The sequence below is a fragment of the Chelonoidis abingdonii genome, chromosome 3, assembly GCF_003597395.2.
Source record: "Chelonoidis abingdonii isolate Lonesome George chromosome 3, CheloAbing_2.0, whole genome shotgun sequence".
Taxonomy (NCBI): Eukaryota; Metazoa; Chordata; order Testudines; family Testudinidae; genus Chelonoidis; species Chelonoidis abingdonii.
In genome coordinates this window covers 216,591,285-216,609,370 of record NC_133771.1, presented here as the reverse complement: position 1 = coordinate 216,609,370, position 18,086 = coordinate 216,591,285, and the positions used below count along the sequence as shown (strand labels likewise).

Below are 18,086 nucleotides of genomic sequence, written 5' to 3'. Positions count from 1 at the left end.
AATTGCCAAGTGGCATCTCATACCCTTTCAGAACGTCAAGTCAGCAAACCTCAAATTAGCAAAAACCAGGAAATACAGACTTAAGGTACATGACCATAGCCCTCATGGAGTTGGCAATAGCTATTGGGAATTATCTCCATACACTCTAGCAGCTTTCCCTGTTAGGTGTAGCTGTATTGAATCGTGGATAGATTAATCAGAGCAGTTTGGAAGAGCTATGATTGTGATATGAGGCAAAGTGGGGAGCTGTAGCTCTCTGGGGGCATTTGTTACTCCTGGGGGAATTCTGCACCACTGCACAATGCAGAATTTTGCAGAAATTAACATTGTGCGCACAGAATATCCTTTCCCCCACAGAAATGGGCTGCAGTGCTGCTGGCCACCACTAGGGGCTGCTGGGCCCAGCAGAGCCCAATTTGCACAGAGAAGACACTGTCAGGAGGAGGGGGAGAGAGGGTTCCTGGCAGCTGCAGTTCCCAGCACACCCTGAGGGAAGGAGACTGGCATGCAGGAAACAGCATGCAAGCATGAGACCAAGCATCAAGCTGTTTCTTCCTCTGGGTCCCTGGGCTTGGGTGTCTGGTCTGGGGGGACAACGGCTACACTCGGGGGGTGGGGGAGGAAGAAGGGACAGGTGCCTGGGTTCTGGGGGAAAGGGTATCTGGGCAAGGGGGTGCCCCGCAGCTGGGCTTGGGGAGGGAGTGCAGGTATTCAAGCTGCCCCCCCACCCCGACAACTGGGCTCTGTGAGGGTGGGGGGGAACAGGGGAGGTTGTGGGTGTCTGGCCCCCCAGCTGGTCTTGGAGGGAAGGGGCAGAGAAACAAGAACTGGGTAGTCCTAGTGGTTTCTTTAAAACTCTACTCCTGGGGGAATTTTTGTGTGTGTCTGTATTGTTACAGACATAGTTGCTGACAGGTATTTTGACATAAATTACCAAAACAACTGAAACTGGTGTGATTATGTAGTGTTAAATTTTCAGAATTTCACAAAATTTTAAAATATCATGCACAGATTTTTTATTTTTTTGCACAAAATGTCTTCAGGAGTAATATATGAGCACCTCCTCTGAGCCCTGTGTGTAGGAGGGATCAAAGGAAAAAGCGGTGCATGCATACCTTGAGATCCTGTACACTTCATTTCAGTTCTGTGTTGTGTAGGATGTGTTACTAGCAGGGTACAGGTGACTTCTTGCCATGGGGACTGTCAGCAGTTAGGTGGGAGATGAGTGTGGCTTGCACTTAGCCAATACATCTACTAAGTTTTAAACCTGTTACAACTTCTTCACCCTTCTGCACCATTTAACACTATACTTTCAATTACCTTTCCCTAAACTCAATGAAGATCAGGTTTAGGTAACTTCTGTTCAGACCATTGCAAAGGCAGAGTACGAGTATGTTTTATGAGCATAATAGGGCACTGCTCAAAGAGGGCATGAGTGTGTACCATAATTCTCTATTTCCTGGTTTTCACAAGTTTGAATTTGCTGAACTTGACATCCCAGAAAGACACAAAATACCACCAGGCAACCTTAATTCTGTATTAACAAAGATTTTTTGTCATTTAGTTTCCTCAACAGTTTTTTTTTTTTAAACAGAAAGTAATGTCCATAGGAGTCGGTGGTCATTAGGCAGGTGTAATCATCATGTAAGCGTGCACTTCAGATGCTCTTGTGGCCAGGTAACGATACTACCTAACTCTTACCTAGCACTTTGCATCAGTAGATCTCAAGGAGAGAAATGTTATCTGCAACGTACCAATGGGGAAAACTGAGGCACACAGGGATTAAAATGACTGGGCCAGTCATCCCACAGGTCAGTGGCCGAGCCAGAAACAGAGTCCAAGTTTGCTGAATCTCAGTCCACTGTTCTCTCCACTAGACCACACAGTTGCTATGTGCGTGCTATGTACCACCCCTCGACTCCACGCGGTATGCTACTTAGCTTCACCCAGAGGAGCAGGACTTCCCCAGATCCTGGAACACATGGGGGGCAGGGAGAAGGGCTCAGACCTCCAGAGATGGACTGACCACCCAGATTCCAACACACACTGGGGGAGGGGCAGAAGAGGGGCAGACACCCCCAAAGGAACACATCTCCTCAGATCTCAGCTCATAGGAGAGGATGGGGAGGAAGGATCAGACCCTCCTAGAAAAGCTGGGGTCCAGATTCTTGCAAACAAGAAGGGCATGTAGGCTTGAACAAATGCCCCGTCCCTGTTCTCCCACAGTCCCATAGGACTCACCTATTTCTCAGTGACCCACACCTCCCAGTCTACCTTACCCCCACCCCCTGCTCCTCACTAGACACACACAATCTCTCTCCTATTCATTCATCCCTAATTAACCACCTCTCCTCCCTGCATCCCAAACCCTCTCCTCATATTCCTACCTACTCTTCCACCCCAGTCACTCACCCCTCCCAGCAGTGGTATGTGTAATTTATTCACTCTTCAAAAATAACTTCAAGGCCTTCTGAATATTCTGCTGTACTCAGATTACCTCTCCCCATGTAAAACAAAGCCTTTTGATAGAAGCAGATTGGAGGAACATGTCTTCTCTCACTTCTTTTTTTAAGATTTGTGCCAACAATTGGATTTGAACTTTCAGCGGCCAAATGGTGTACAGGTCCAATTGCTGAAATGTTCTCTCGAGTCACTCAGGTCCCATGAGGTGTAACTAGCTTTCAAACTCCTTAGGCTCCCGCTACATACACCCAATATAATCCAGTAGGTTCACAAGGTTTATAACTGCTTGGCCTCCACCTACCCGGAAAACTAAACTAACCCTCCTTTTACTGGTGTAATCTGATTTTCCCCATAGGATTGGTAAGTGGCATTTACACTGTTGGGGTAACTCAAGCACTTGAGACCAAGGTGTGATCATGGTCACTCTGTTTTGATCTGTGTGTGCAAAAGGAGGTTGCAAAAATGTCAACCTTTAGAAAAGCAAGGGGGGTGGGGTTTGAGAGGGGTGAATCTGTATCTCAGGTACTCCTTGGTCATATGGCCCCAACTTTGGATCACTGACCTAATTCCACACCCCCATAAGGCACACTGAACTCAAAGACAATCTGTATAACCATGTGGATTTTAGAGCACTTAGAAGATTTGAGCATAGAACAGAAAGCTGGTCTTGACCTTAACTACAACAGAGCTTGTGCTCCACTACAACACTGTACAAAGTAAGAAGATTTGAACATTGAACAGAAAGCTGGTCTTGACCTTAACTACAGCAGAGCTTGTGCTCCACTACAACACTATACAAAGTGAGAATACTTTGTAGTTGGGCTGAAGTTTCAATTCCCTGAGCTGAACTGGAATCACAATCTGCCCTGTCCGAGTCATTAGTTAAGAACAGCTACCGTTACTTATCATACAGAGGGTAAGATTCACAAGGGAGACTTTGGCACTGCACCGCTTACATCTACACCATCCCAGCATAACGATGGTGCCATATCAATACTGGCAGAACCCTATAATGCAGATGTAATGCTACACAGAGAGAAGGGGTTTTTCAGTCACTGTAGGAACACCACCTCCCAGTACAATGTCATGTCACCAGGGAGCATTCTTCTGTCAAGCTAGCTGTGACCTAATTCCCTGTGTAGATGTGACAGCTACCTTACTTGGGGGGGGGGGGGTGGATTTTTCACATCTCTGAGCACTGTACCTATGTTAATCTAAATTTTAAGTGCAGACCAGACCTTAGTGTAATTCACAACCCCCAAGTTACGCATCCAGGCTCCCTACGCAATGCATGGGAAGAGTCAGGTGCCTAAGAATGGGATTCATAAAAGCCAGCACACTGAGGACAGGGATCTGGTTAAGCTAAATAGTAAACGCTGAGGAGAGGGGTGTGGCCTAAGCCCCACCTCTCAAAGAGAGCCGAGTACCTAACTCCACTTGAGATTCAGTCACGAATCTTCTTAGTCTGGGAACATGTGTAATTCCATGGGTTGGTTAACGATTGAAAGGTAAGGAAAGTATCATTTGATTGATTAAAATTATGATTCTGTAGATTTTTATCAATGGTCCCCCCCTCTGTGCAATCACAGGGAGAAGGGGTATCTCAGCGAGGACTTAATGCCTCCAAGCCCCAGCTGCCAGCTCCTCCACCAATGGGTAGAAATTTTGATAATATAATGTGACAAATGGGTCAAGCTGGGTATCATGCAGAAGCTCTTTTCTAAGTTTTCAAATATATTGATTTCAATTACAGAGAATACAAAGTGTGCAGTGCTCACTTTATATTATTGATTACAAATACTTGCAGTCTAAAAATGATAAACAAAAGAAATAGTATTTTTCAATTCACCTCATACAAGTATTGTAGTGCGATCTCTTTATCGTGAAAGTGCAACGTACAAACATAAGGGGATATTTTATTATGTAACTGCACTCAAAAACAAAACCATGTAAAACTTTAGAGCCTACAAGTCCACTCACTCCTACTTCTTGTTCAGCCAATCGCAAAGAAAAACAAGTTTGCTACCTGCTTATTTACAATGTCACTTGATAGTTAGCACAGGTGTACATATGGCACTTTTGTAGCCAGCATTTCAAGGTACACCTCTACCCCGATGTAATGTGACCCAATATAACACGGTAAAGCAGCGCTCCAGGGGGGAGGGGGCTGCACGCTCCGGCAGATCAAAGCAAGTTGGATATAATGCGGTTTCACCTATAACGCAGTAAGATTTTTTGGCTCCCGAGGACAGCATTATATCAGGGTAGAGGTGGATTTACATGCCAGATACACTAAACATTCATATGCCTCATCATGCTTCGGCCACCATTCTAGAGGACATGCTTCCATGCTGATGATGCTCATTAAAAAAATGCATTAATTACATTTGTGACTGAACTCCTTTGGGGAGAATTGTATATCTCCTCCTCTGTTTTACCCACATTCTGCCATATATTTAATGTTATAGCAGGCTCGGATGATGACCCAGCACAGGTTGTTCATTTTAAGAACACTTTCACTGCAGATTTAACAAAACACAAAGAAGGTACCAATATGAGATTTCTAAAAAGAGCTACAGCACTCAACCCAAGGTTTAAGAAGCAGCTAAAGTGACTTCCAAAATCTGAGAGGGACAAGATGTGGTGCATGCTTTCAGAAGTCTGAAAAAAGCAACACAACGATGCAGAAACTACAGAACCCGAACCACTAAAAAAGAAAATGAACCTTCTGCTGGTGGCATCTGACTCAGATAATGAAAATGAACATGTGTCAGTCCGCACTGCTTTGGACTGTTGTCGAGCAGAACCCGTCATCATCATGGACACTCATCCTTTGGAATGGTGGCAGAAGCAATTGGCTGAACAAGAATGGACTTGTAGGCTCTAAAGTTTTACATGGTTTTGTTTTTAAGTGTAGGGTTTTTTTGTACATAATTCTATATTTGTAAGTCCAACTTTCATGATAAAGAGATTGCATTACAGCACTTGTATTAGGTGAATTGAAATACTATTTCTTTTGTTTCTTTTTTTACAGTGCAAATATTTGTAATCAAAAATATAAAGTGAGCACTGTACACTTTGTATTGTGTTGTAAATGAAAATATTTGAAAATGTGGAACACCCAAAATATTTAAATAAATGGTATTCTATTAACAGCACAATTAATTGTTTTAATTGCTTGACAGCCCTAATTATCAGCTTTGTTTATTACACCAAAAAGTTGTAATGAGGCACCGGTTAAGACATCAGCATGCCACCAGCAGTTACTGGAATCCATGTACATCCTTACGTAACAATTATATTGGGATCATAATTATAACAAAATCCATTTACTTTGGTCATTGTTCTGAGGCATCAACTGGGGAGACAAAGAGTACTGATTAGGAGCTAAATCTTTGGAGAATACCACCACAGAGGGCCTGGTTAACCAAACACTTGGGGGTGCCTTACGTTCTATAAGAACTGCACCCATAAACTGAATCAGGCAAGACTGGAGAGGAAGTACATGAAGCATAAGAAAAAAAAAAATGTGAAGATGCTGGGACAAGTGCCAGCTGTGGGCGAGACTCCCCTTATACTACTTCCCATGGCACGTTTTTCAAGAACAGTTGCTTCTTCTGTGGTAAGCCAGAAGCCCAAAGGCATCCCATAAGCAGTTTTTACATACAAGACTGGTGAGAAACTGTATGAAGCAGTCACTTAGTAAGAATGTTGCATGGAAAGTAAAGTAGATGCATTAGCCCAAAAGACACTCACGCACATGACACTATCGCAGGGAGTACTACACCAAGACCATATGTACATACAATGATGTGTCTAACAGTACAAGCAACAGAAACAAATGATTTTATTACTGCAAACAATGCAACTCAGCTAGAGTTCATAAACTACTTCACAGAGGCTCCTCACTCTGGGAAAGTGGTGGCAATGGCTGATGCAGAGTTTTGAATGGGATTGAAGAGGAACAAATGGTTAACAGAAAGGCTCTTAAAGCACTTGGTAAAGATGAACTGTGGGATAGACAGTTTTTATGCAGTCCTACCCTGGAAGTGAATCACAGCACATATCCTTTAAAATAAAAAAAAAAAAATAATTCAAAAGATGCAGCACTACCAAAGCAGAAGAAAGCATGGATGTCATGGTAGCTACCCCTTCTCCCCCCCGGCCCGCTTTTTTTTTTTTAAATGGCAAGCAGTGTGTCCTGCACTACAGAATTTCAGGGATTCCTAGCTGCTGCCAAACCTAAGAGACACAACCATGTGGCCTGTACTTCTTTCAGTGGTGGGCAGTGACTTCAGCACCAGGAAGCAGGACTGTAAGCAAGTGGAGCACAAGGCTGCCATTTGATCACAAAGCCTCATGTACTTGAGTGAAAGTCAGGTTTTCAACGCCTCCAGGACAACTGTGTGGCAAATGAGTAACCTACCACTACAACTGGCTGTTGGTTTTAAACTAATGGTTCTCTAGCAGGGCTATCTATAGCCCTGGGGGTATGCAGAGTTCTTCCAGAGGATACATGAACTCATCTAGATATTTGCCTAGTTTTACAACAGGAGCTACATAAAAAACACTAGCAAAGTCAGTACAAACTAAAATTTCATACAGACACACTGACTTGTTTATACTTCTCTATATACTATACACTGAAATGTAAGTATGAAATATTCCAATTGATTTATATTATATGGTAAAAACAAGTAAGCAAGCAATTTTTCAGTAATAATGTGCTGTGATACACAACCAAAGCAGAGAGGAAGAAGGGCAGGAGTGGAACACCCACAGGAATACTTCTTGAAGAACTACAGCTACTGCACAGGGTGAGTAACATTTCCTTCATGTAGTGTCCCCGTGGGTTCCACTTCAGTTGGCATCTGAGCATTATCCCCAAGGGGACTTCAGAACGGGACCCAAAACTGAAGACAGCACTGCAGCTCCAAGTGCCGCACCAGATCGGATATGGAGCAGGGTGTAACGCTTCCAAAACGTATAGACTGGATAGGTAGGGGGTCTACATCTCTCGAACTGGAGTATTCTCCAAAAATTGCAGATGTTACTTGCAATCTGGTTGTGTGTATTCCAGCCCTGGGGGGCTGAGCACCTGCACTCTAACAGATGTAGATACCCATTTCAAAAGTTGAGCAGAAACAGACTTATGTCTAAGAAGACTCCTATCTAATCTCCTAAACCACTTAGTCCTAGCCGAGGCGGAGGCCATTCTAAAATCCAGGCTATAGAAGGATTCCTGCTGAGAACAGTGAGGTTTTGGGGAGAACTTCCCCCCCGCCCCCAGTAGATGGACAGATTGGAGCTCTGATGGCAGACTCCTCCTCCCCCACCTCATCCCCCCCACCCCCATTGTTCTTACGGTCTCTGTGTCCACATCCCAGTTTCCTAGCCAAGGTTACATCAGATGTTCATCTTAACCAATTGTCTCAACCCTATGGGCTGACATGATGGCAACTAGGAAGGCCATCTTCATAGATAAATTAAGGAAGCAGGTGGCCATTGATTCAAACAAAGGACTCGTCAGGTGGCTGAGAACCAGCTTGAAGTCCCAGGATGGAGTGAGCTGTCTAATGTGAAGAAAGATTACTCAGACCCTTAATAAGACCCCAAATGAGCAAAAGTAGAGAATCCCTTGACTAGGGGGATGAAAGGCTAATATGGCAGCCAGGTATATATTGCCCAACCTGAGGGATAAACCGGATGTCTTCAGATCTGACAAGTAATCCAGAAAGAGAAACCAATTCATTCCAGAAATTGTAATGACCACATGAGGGGGAATAGCTTCCATTGTTGCAGTTAAGTAGTGTAGATTAATGTTTTTCTACTGTTTAGGAACACCTGCGGCATCTCCAGAGAGCAGAGATTTTCTATAGCTGAGGTCCATCCAGGACCCAGGCTCTGAGAGACAGAACCACCACACTGGAGGTGAAGAACACACCCTGCCTCTGAGACAGGAGATGACAAATGGTCAGGAGCTTGGTTGATGACTGGATACAGAGTTGAAGTACGTAACGGACGGTGCCAAGCTTGGCCAGGTAGGTACTATGAGAATAACTCTGGCTTTGTCCTGCCTGATCTTGTTCATCACGCTTAGAATTAGGGGCACTGGAGGAAAGGTATAGAATATACTCCTCTTCCACTATAAAAGGAAGGCATCCCCAAGGAGTGGTGACCCAGCTCCCCCAAACAGAAGAGGACACAGTGTTTTCAGAGGTGGTGAAGAGATTGATCTCTGGCCATCCCCATCTCTAGAATATGTCTTGGAGGACCTGAGTGTCCAGATCTTATTTGTAGCTGTGAGAGAAGAGTCTGCTGAGGGCATTGGCAATGGCGTTCTAGGCTGCTGAAAATCTGGATATAGTTGGTTATGCACCAGTTCCAGAACATTATAGCTTCAATGCACAAGGAAGGGGATTTGCATACTGGCCATAGGCTTTGTGCCCCTCATAGCTGAGCTCCTTCTGTAGTGCCCTTCATGGTCCAGCTTCCTCTAGCCAATCCTCTCTTCACCCACTTCTCAAACCACCTACCAACTGCCCGCTTTGGGTAAATTCCAAGCTGCCCCCTACCTCCCAGCTCAAGCTGTCCTCTCACTGGCTCCCCACCCCTAAGACAGCATTCTATGCTGCTGCACCACAGATGCAGCAGGTGCTAGTGCCAGGGCCATGGTTACTATACTCAGTCCTTCTTGTGACCCCAGCAGGGACACAAGAATAGCATGCGATTAAGTGTATGATCATTTTACAGTTCTCAGAAGCTTGTAATAGCAAATACAGATTTAACATAAGGGTATACATTGAACACTCCTTACAGCAAGGTGTTGAGTACATGCACTACACGGCCCTTCAGGCAAGATTATGAGTAGCCATGCAGATAGTGAGGCAAGCAAAGATACATACTCTATGGGTTGAGGTGTACCATACTTGGCTCCCCACACATCCAAGCAGTGCCTCCCCAGTCTACTCCACATAGTGTCCTGCTGCCAGAGTCTTCACCTACCACAGACAAAGGCTGAAAATATAACAAACTCTTTTGTAGTGCATGCAGAAAGGACTTAATAGTGGATTAAGGAAAGCCAATTGATGGAGTCCTTCACAAGAGGCTGTGAAGAAAACTAATCAGCACCTGACAAGTACTGTCATGAATCCAATACCAAACAAAAGTAGGAAAAAGGTCACATTTTCCATCATGCAAGAAACTAACAGCAGGATGCATAAAGTTCTGTTTTAGGACCAGCAGTGATCTGGAAGCAGGGGCAGCCAGTAAGGGAGCAAAGCTTGCCAAGGACAAAATTAGGTTGGTCAAGACCAAAGGAACCTAACCAAGTTAGATAATATGGGCAGCACGATAGCAGATTAGATTTACTGTTGACAATACAAGGTAACAAATTGATGTAGTAATTTTGACTACCAGGTTAGGTAGGTAGTAGATCAAACAGAACTCAGGAAAGACCAAGGCATTTTTCAAATCCATGCATTTTAAGGGCATTATGATCATCTTTCTAGTCTGACCTTCAAAGTCAGCCCATAGAATCTCATTTAATGATCCCTGCATCAAGTCCATACCTAGTGATTAAGCTACAGCGTCTTTTAGAAAGACATCCAACCTTGATTTAAAGATTCCAAGTGATGACAGTGATTCCAGGTGATGGTGATCCACCACTTCTAAGGCCTTGTCTATACTAAAGGGAAAAGTTGATCTAAGCTATGCTAGTCATGTAACTCCAATTGCATAACTCAAATCAACATAGCTTAGATTTACTTACCACAGAGTCCACACTACACAATGTCAACGGGAAACACTCCCCCATTGACTTCCCTTACTCTTCTCGAAATGGTGGAGGACAGGAGTTGATGGGGGAGTGATCTGCGGTCGATTTAGTGGGTCTAGACCCGCATCGGTGGTCGATTTTAGCATTGATCACCATGTGTCAATCCCCTGGTAAGTGTAGACAAGCCCTCATAACACCTTGTTTCTAGACAAGATGTGTCTAGTTTGTTTCCAGCCATTAGGTCTTATTATGCCTCTCTCTGCTAGATTAAAGTCTTCTGCAATCAGAAGTCTTCTTCACACATAAGTACTTGTAGAACATGCTTGAGTAACCTCAACCATTTATTGGATAATTAGATTTTACTTTACAAGAACTAGGGGTCACCAAATGAAGTTAATAGGCAGCAGGTTTAAAAAAAAAAAACAAACACACCAACAAAAGGAAGTATTTCTTCACACACAATCAACCTGTGGAACTCTTTGCCAGAGGACGTTGTGAAGGCAAAGACTATAACAGGGCTGAAAAAAGAAAGATAAATTCATGGATGATAGGTCCATCAATGGCTATTAAACAGGAGGGACAGGGATGGTGTCCCTAGCCTGTTTGCCAGAAGCTGGGAATGAGCGACAGGGAATGGATCACTTGAATATTCCCAGTTCTGTTCATTCCCTCTGAGGTACCTGTCATTGGCCACTGTGGGAAGACGGGATACTGGGCTCGATGGGCTTTTGGTCTGACCCAGTATGGCCATTCTTATGTACTACTTTAATCTCGCTGAATGGTAGTTTTTTTGAGATCTTAAATCACTCTTGCAGCTATTTTCTTAACCCCGTCAGAAGTTTTCATATTTGAAATACATGGAATTACTTTTATTTGATCTTTATACTAAGAAGCAAAATTTATGTAGCTGTTGCAATTTATATAATCTGCCCTACTACTGAAGTATACTAGCTAGATCACTCTTTGCTTCTAACAGATGGAAATTTGTGGATTGAAGGTGGCTAGGAATTATGTCCCGATACTAGTTTGCCTGTACATTTATGTTAAAGCACTATTGCTGCCCATGCATACTAAATATCATGTTTGTTGGAGGTGGCAGAGGGTGGTCTGTTTACTCAGATTTCACCATCTTGAATTTATCCTGTAGGCCTCTAAAATAGTTTGTGATCCACAGACTTGAGGTGTTCAACTCTTATTCCCATGGCCAGTGCATGACCATGTTAATCACTAAGATGATCTTTTCTCAAGTCTTTGATTTTAGAAGTTGAGAGATACCTGACTTTTGGAGAGACAGGCTGGGTCACCAGATTCTGAGACATCTTTTCTAGGAGCCATTTGATTTGGAGTCTGGGAATTGTGAAGTTGTTTTGAGGCAGCAACTAGGACAGACAGACAACATAGATGCTATTTTATATTTAAGGACATTACTAAGCTACCAAAAAAAAAAATTTGCTATCCATTAACAATAGCACACACACACACAAAAAAAAACCCACCAAAAAAAAAAACCAAAAACCACCAAACGCCCAGTCTGAAACCTATGAATCTCTGCAGAGGTCTCAGACTCATAGACTTTAAGGTCAGAAGGGGCCATTATGATCATCTAGTCTGACCTCCTGCACAATGCAGGCCATACAATCTCACCCACCCACTTCTATAACAAACCCCTACCCTATGTCTGAGTTATTGAAGTCCTCAAATTGTGGTTTGAAGACCTCAAGGTGCAAAGAATCTTCCAGCAAGTGACCCGTGCCCCATGCTGCAGAGGAAGGCGAAAAACCTCCAGAGTCTCTGCCAATCTGCCCTGGAGGAAAATTCCTTCCCGACCCCAAATATGGCATCAGTTAAATCCTGAGCATGTGGGCAAGACACACCAGCCAGCACCCAAGAAAGAATTCTCTGTAGTAACTCAGATCCCATCCCATCTAACATCCCATCCCAGACCACTGGGCATACTTACCTGCTGATAATTTGGCAATTCGGCAGCATTTCGGTGGATGCTCAACCGCTGCCACGGTCCTTCATCTGGCGTCTGCCAGATGAAAAGGTGGGGACCACTGCTCTAGCCAGTTACTGCTCTAGTGCAATAGGTCTTCACTGAAAATGATGGCAGCTTCTGAAGGCTGACCTTCTGTAAGGTTATTATTACAGCTGTAATATGTGCAGCATGAGGCATGGGTCACTTGCTGGTGGATTCTCTGCTTGAGGTCTTCAAACCACAATTTGAAGACTTCAACAACTCGGACATAGGTTAGGGGTTTTTATAGAAGTGGATGGGTAGGGTTCTGTGGCCTGCTTTGTGCAGGAGGTCAGACTAGATGATCATGTTGGTCCCTTCTGACCTATGAGTCTTATTTGAACAGAATCAATATAAATCAGTATTCCACATAAAGCATTAGTAACTGAAGAGTTCCTGACAGTGGAAGCCTCAGGCTTGGTCTACACTACATACTTACTTCGGCACAACTAAGTCATTCAGGATTGTGAAAAATCTACGCCCCATGAGTGACAGTTATACCAAACATAACCCACCCATGTAGACAACACTAGGTTAGGGGGAGAGCTTCTCTCACCAACATAGCTGCCACCTCTTGCAGAGGTGATTATAAGCCAACGAGAGAGCTCTGTCTTTGGCTTGTAGCACATCTGGTGAAGATGCTCTAGCAGCGCAGCTGCTTTGGTGCAGCTGTGCCAACGTAAACTTGAAGTATAGCCCTGCTCTCAGATGACGTGGTACTAAGGAAGCCTGCAGTAATTCCCCTCCACACACTTTTGGGGAGGGGGGAAAGGAGCAAAACTCCCTAAGATTATGAAACAATTAGGGGCGGAAGAAGCAGAAGCCACAAACACAGCTACACATTTTATGCAGGTATCTTATAAGGGAAATAAGCCTTAGAGTTCCAAAAAGCTGAATCTATCTTGGGGTTTACCCAAACCTACATTAAACACACTATGGCAAGTTACTCCATTTACGTGAGTGTAGTTCATGGATAGTTCAGCATTAGCCTCACCTTGCGTCAACGAATGACTTCGAGGGATACGACTCTGGAACAGTCTAGATTGACGAGAGATGGAAGTTAGTTAAGGTTGACTTTTAATACTGTGGTTCCAATAGACCAAGATCAAAGACGAAGGGCCAAAGTCACCACTGGCATACATGGATGCCACACCTTTGATTTCACAAGTGATGTCTCTGCTTATAGTAGTGATGAATTAGGCCCTTAATGGCAAGATCATGGAAAAGGAGAAGCTGGACTGTAAAAGCACGATAATTCAAGGCATCACTAGGGTAGCCAATTGCTTGAGTTGCCATTATAACTGAAGTGTCCAACAGAGAACTTCCAGAGCATGTTAATTGAAGTGGACCAGGCTATTTTGTTCTTTAAAATGGACCTATGCATAAAAAACTCCCTAAGATTATGAAACAATTAGGGGCGGAAGAAGCAGAAGCCACAAACACAGCTACACATTTTATGCAGGTATCTTATAAGGGACAGACCAGTGGATCAGCCACACACCAACAACAAAAAACCTTGACAAGTTCTATTGGAACTAGAAAACATTCAAAAAAAGTGCAGCAAAAATTAGGGGTACAGAATGGCTTCCATTTGAGGAGAGATTACTACTGAGACTGCTCAGCTTGGAAAAAGATGACTAAGGAGAGATATGATTGAGGTCTATAAAATCATGACTGGTGTGGAAAAAGTAAATAAGGAAGTGTTATTTATGTCTTTGCATAACACAAGAACTAGGGGTCACCAAATGACATTAATAGGCAGCAGGTTTAAAACAAAAGTATTTCTTCACACAATGCACAGTCAACCTCTGGAACTCCTTGCAAGAGGATGTTGTGAAGGCCAAGACTATAACAAGGTTAAAAAAAGAACTAGATAGATAAATTCATGGAGGATAAGTCCGTCAGTGGTGTCCCTAGCCTCCATTTGCCAGAAGCTGGGAATGAGTGACAGGGAATCAGGTATCAGAGGGGTAGCCGTGTTAGTCTGGATCTGAAAAAGCAGCAGAGAATCCTGTGGCACCTTATAGACTAACAGACGTTTTGGAGCATGAGCTTTTGTGGGTGAATACCCACTTCGTCAGATGCATGCATCTGACAAGGAATGGATCACTTGATGATTCCCTGTTTTGTTCATTCCTTCTGGGGCACCTGGCATTTGGCACTGTTGGAAGACAGGATACTGGGCTAAATGGACCTTTGGTCTGACCCAGTATGGCTATTGTATGTTCTTAACTTCTGGACCCACTGTATCTTCACAAATAAGACACTGCAGTCCAACTCTCTTCAGTGTCAGTAGAAAAAAGGTAACCCACAAGTCTAGACATATTTAACAGTGAGGAAGTGTTGATGTTTAGCTTTACAGGAAATTCAGTTGTCTTTATCCCTGCTGGAAGATGTATATTTAGGCAGGTTCAGTACTTCACTGAATACCACATTTTGAACATTTCCTATTTGTAAGATGTGCGCGCCAAGAAGGAGCAAATAAAAAACTACCTGTATTGTTCTTGCAGATTTTCCATTGGCTCTGCCTGGTTATGAATACCCTTTTGAAGAACAGCATCAGCATGCTGTATATTCCCTTCAGTTTCAAGCTGTTGAGCCCAAGCAATGTACAAACTAGATGTCCTAGTACCAACTCCTTGGCTGTAGATGTAGTCAAAAAATTGACTAGGAGCACTGATGAATTCTGCCTACAAAACATAATGTACATACTCATTTGCACATTAAAAAGAAGAAAAACAAAAGCATCACTACTTCCGTCTGTGCCTTTATTTTAAGGCTGTCCAACATTCCCCACTATAAAACTGTTTGACTCTTATGTCTATGGCATACCTAGAAAACCCATACATTACCATGAAAGACTATCCTTTTTTCTAGTAGCACAATTGAACTCCTTTTCTGACGTAGAGGGAGACTCTGAGGGAGGAGGTAAGCCATGATGCCCAGAAGCCCATCTCTCAAGCGTTTGGTGGGTAGAAAGGGTATTTTCTAGTCAAACAAGAGTTATCCCTCCCTAAACAAAGGATCAGGGTTTATCCACCAGGCAGTTTGAAAGTAAGTCAATGAGAATGTATTTATGAATCAGGTAAACAAAGCTAACAAGTGTGGGAGGAAGAGAAAGTGTGTCTACACTCCAGCAAGGAAGAGAAACTTTACCTAAGCTATAAAGGCTAGGGCGGGGGGGGGAGGGGGGTCTGACCCTTAGATAATAAGCAATTGAATAACCTGATTGCATACAGTATTAGTGCATCATGTAAAGGTCTTTTACAAATGCCCGTAACACTGGTTATTAATGCATAACTTGTACAATGATATTAATACTCATTGATATTGTTTTAAAATTTGTATGCGCTAAACACAGGGGGGAACAATTGCCACCCAGACAGGACTGTGGGTACCTATTTACTGGTCTCCTATGTAAATTAAGCATGGTAGAATCAAAATAATGGAAGCTTCATTTACATACAGGGGGAAGGGAAGCCCACAGGAAGGGAAGAATAGCATGAGTTCAGCTTCCTCATGGACACAGCAAGCTGAGTACGGAGGAGGGGTTCCTGCCTTCTAAAGCAAGGTCAACAAACTTTGGGAGATAAGCAAGGACAGAGAGCCATTTCAGGCATCCATCACTGGACAAATGCAGGAGGAAAGTGCATTGCAAGCTGAGAAAGATGGGTCCTTGAACCCAACCATGGAAACAGTTGGAGTAAGGGAAAAAAAGCACTTAAGATCTTTCACTTGGGGAGACATGGGAAGCTAACCCTTTGTTGTTCTGGGAAGAGGTCCTGGCCAAAGTACGGTTAGCCATTTTGAGTCATCTTGCGGGAAGCACATAAGGATTTTACTTTGAACCAAGATAATGGCTTGTTAAGTCTTAGCTATTGGAAAGCATATTTTGTTTTACTTATCCTATCTTTATTTCCTTGAACTCACTTAACTCATGCTCTATTTTGTTTTTGTTAAATAAGAAGCAGGCAGCAGTTTCTCCTGTAACTATAATGTAAACAAACTTATTTGTCTGAGGCCTTGGCTACACTGGCACTTTACAGCACTGCAACTCTCTCGCTCAGGGGTGTGAAAAAACACACCCCTGAGCGCAGCAAGTTAAAGCGCTGCAAAGTGCCAGTGTAAACGCTGCTCCCAGCGCTATAAGGTAATCCCCACGGGGAGGTGGAGTACCTGCAGCACTGGGAGAGGCCTCTCCCAGCGCTAGCACCGCGACCACACTTGCACTTCAAAGTGCTGCTGCGGGAGCACTCCCACAGCAGTGCTCTACAGCTGCAAGTGTAGCCATACCCTTAGTAATTGGCTGAACAAGAAGTAGGACTGAGTGGACTTGTAGGCACTGAAGTTTTACATGGTTTTGGTTTTGAGTGCAGCTTTGTAACAACAAAAATCTACATTTGTAAGTTGCACTTTCATGACAGAGACAAACAGCTACATATACATATATAAACAGGAAAAACCATCCAAAATATTTAATACATTTCAATTGCTATTCTATTGTTGAACAGTGTAATTAAAACTGAGATTAATTGATTTTTTAATTCAAATTAATTTTTTTAGTAAATTACATGAGTTAACTGTAACTGACAGCCTGAATTAAAATTATTTCTGACACTGGTAGACTCCCCACATAGTTTCATTTTTTACTACATATCTAAGGGCACCTACTAGCTTAATGCAGTACTTAACGAATCTCGGATCCTGGCGGTACCTCTCCTCGCCGACGAACACTTGCACAAGCTGCTCTAACGACGCGCACAAGCCTTCCCGTGCGCCCTGGAGCGGGCCGGCGCTCTCCACCCACTGCAGGTATCTGGAACAAGAGCAACGTGTCCCTGACCTGGCGCTGCACTACGGCAGGATACTGCCTCGCACAGGAAAGCAAAACGCAAATGCCGACCTGTCCCAAGGGTCCAGGGGGTCGTCGCCTTGATAGCTGCGCACCTGGGCTTCAAACACCCTGCAACACACACACAAAAGCTGGGCACAGAGCAGCACCAAAGGAGAGGGCAGCGCACAGCCCAGGGGCCAGGCACAAAGGGACGGGACATGCCGCCTCCCCCACCACAGCCACCGCCCCCCGGCAGCCTGGCGCTCCCCGCCGCCCGCGCATTCCTCCCCCCGGCAGCCCAGCGGGCTCCCCGGCCGGGCCCGCCGCTCGCTCCCTCCCATGCGTAGGGCCGACTCCGCGGGATCTGCTCCCGCCCCGCGACCCCTCACCGCGCGCGAGCCGCCAGCTCCATGGCCGCACGCGACAGTCAACGACACCCGCCGACCAGCTCAGCGCGCAACGGCCCGGCCCAGACTTTTCAAATCCACGGCGCCTTCGGATTGGCTGGGCTCCTGCAGCCGCGCAGCCAATCCCAGGGAGCGACGTGAAAGCTTTCGCGGGCGGCCGCGGGGAGGGGGCGGGGTTAGTGCGCTCATTGCCCGGCACACGGCGGGAGTGTGCGCGGGCCCCGCCCCTTGGCAGCCAGGACACTCCCCTCCCCCCACTCCCTCCAGTGTGCAGTTGGTACCCCGCGCCAGGCACCCCGCCCCACCTCCGCACCTCCCCGGAGCCCCCCTAGGCCGCACCCACCCCACCACCTCACCCGCAGGCACCGCACCCCCCCCCAGGGCACACCTCACCCGCGCCCACCCACTCCCACTCCACCAGTCACCCCTCACCCAGGCCAGGCACCACCTGCCCCCCCCCCCGAGGCAGCACCTCACCCGCACCCCACCCGCGCCAGGCACCCACCTGGCCGCCCCCCCAGGGCAGACTCACCCGGGCGCACCATCACCACGTCCCCCGCACCCACCCGACTACCCACCTGCCCCTCC

At 45.1% G+C, this 18,086-nt stretch overlaps 1 protein-coding gene across 1 annotated transcript in view; it reads right to left on the bottom strand.

The window, feature by feature from the left end:
* BUB1 (BUB1 mitotic checkpoint serine/threonine kinase) overlaps positions 1-17,535 on the bottom strand; it is a 57,950-nt gene extending 40,415 nt beyond the window's left edge. The window contains exons 1-6 of the mRNA XM_032770571.2: positions 17,481-17,535; positions 17,161-17,220; positions 16,929-17,073; positions 14,751-14,947; positions 13,252-13,295; positions 11,516-11,619 (exon numbers count right to left, since the gene is read on the bottom strand). Of these exons, the coding sequence (XP_032626462.2) occupies positions 11,516-11,619; positions 13,252-13,295; positions 14,751-14,947; positions 16,929-17,073; positions 17,161-17,220; positions 17,481-17,503 (573 nt within the window). The 5' untranslated portion in view covers positions 17,504-17,535. The remainder of the gene's footprint in view (positions 1-11,515; positions 11,620-13,251; positions 13,296-14,750; positions 14,948-16,928; positions 17,074-17,160; positions 17,221-17,480) is intronic.
* Between the last annotated feature and the right edge of the window lie 551 nt (positions 17,536-18,086).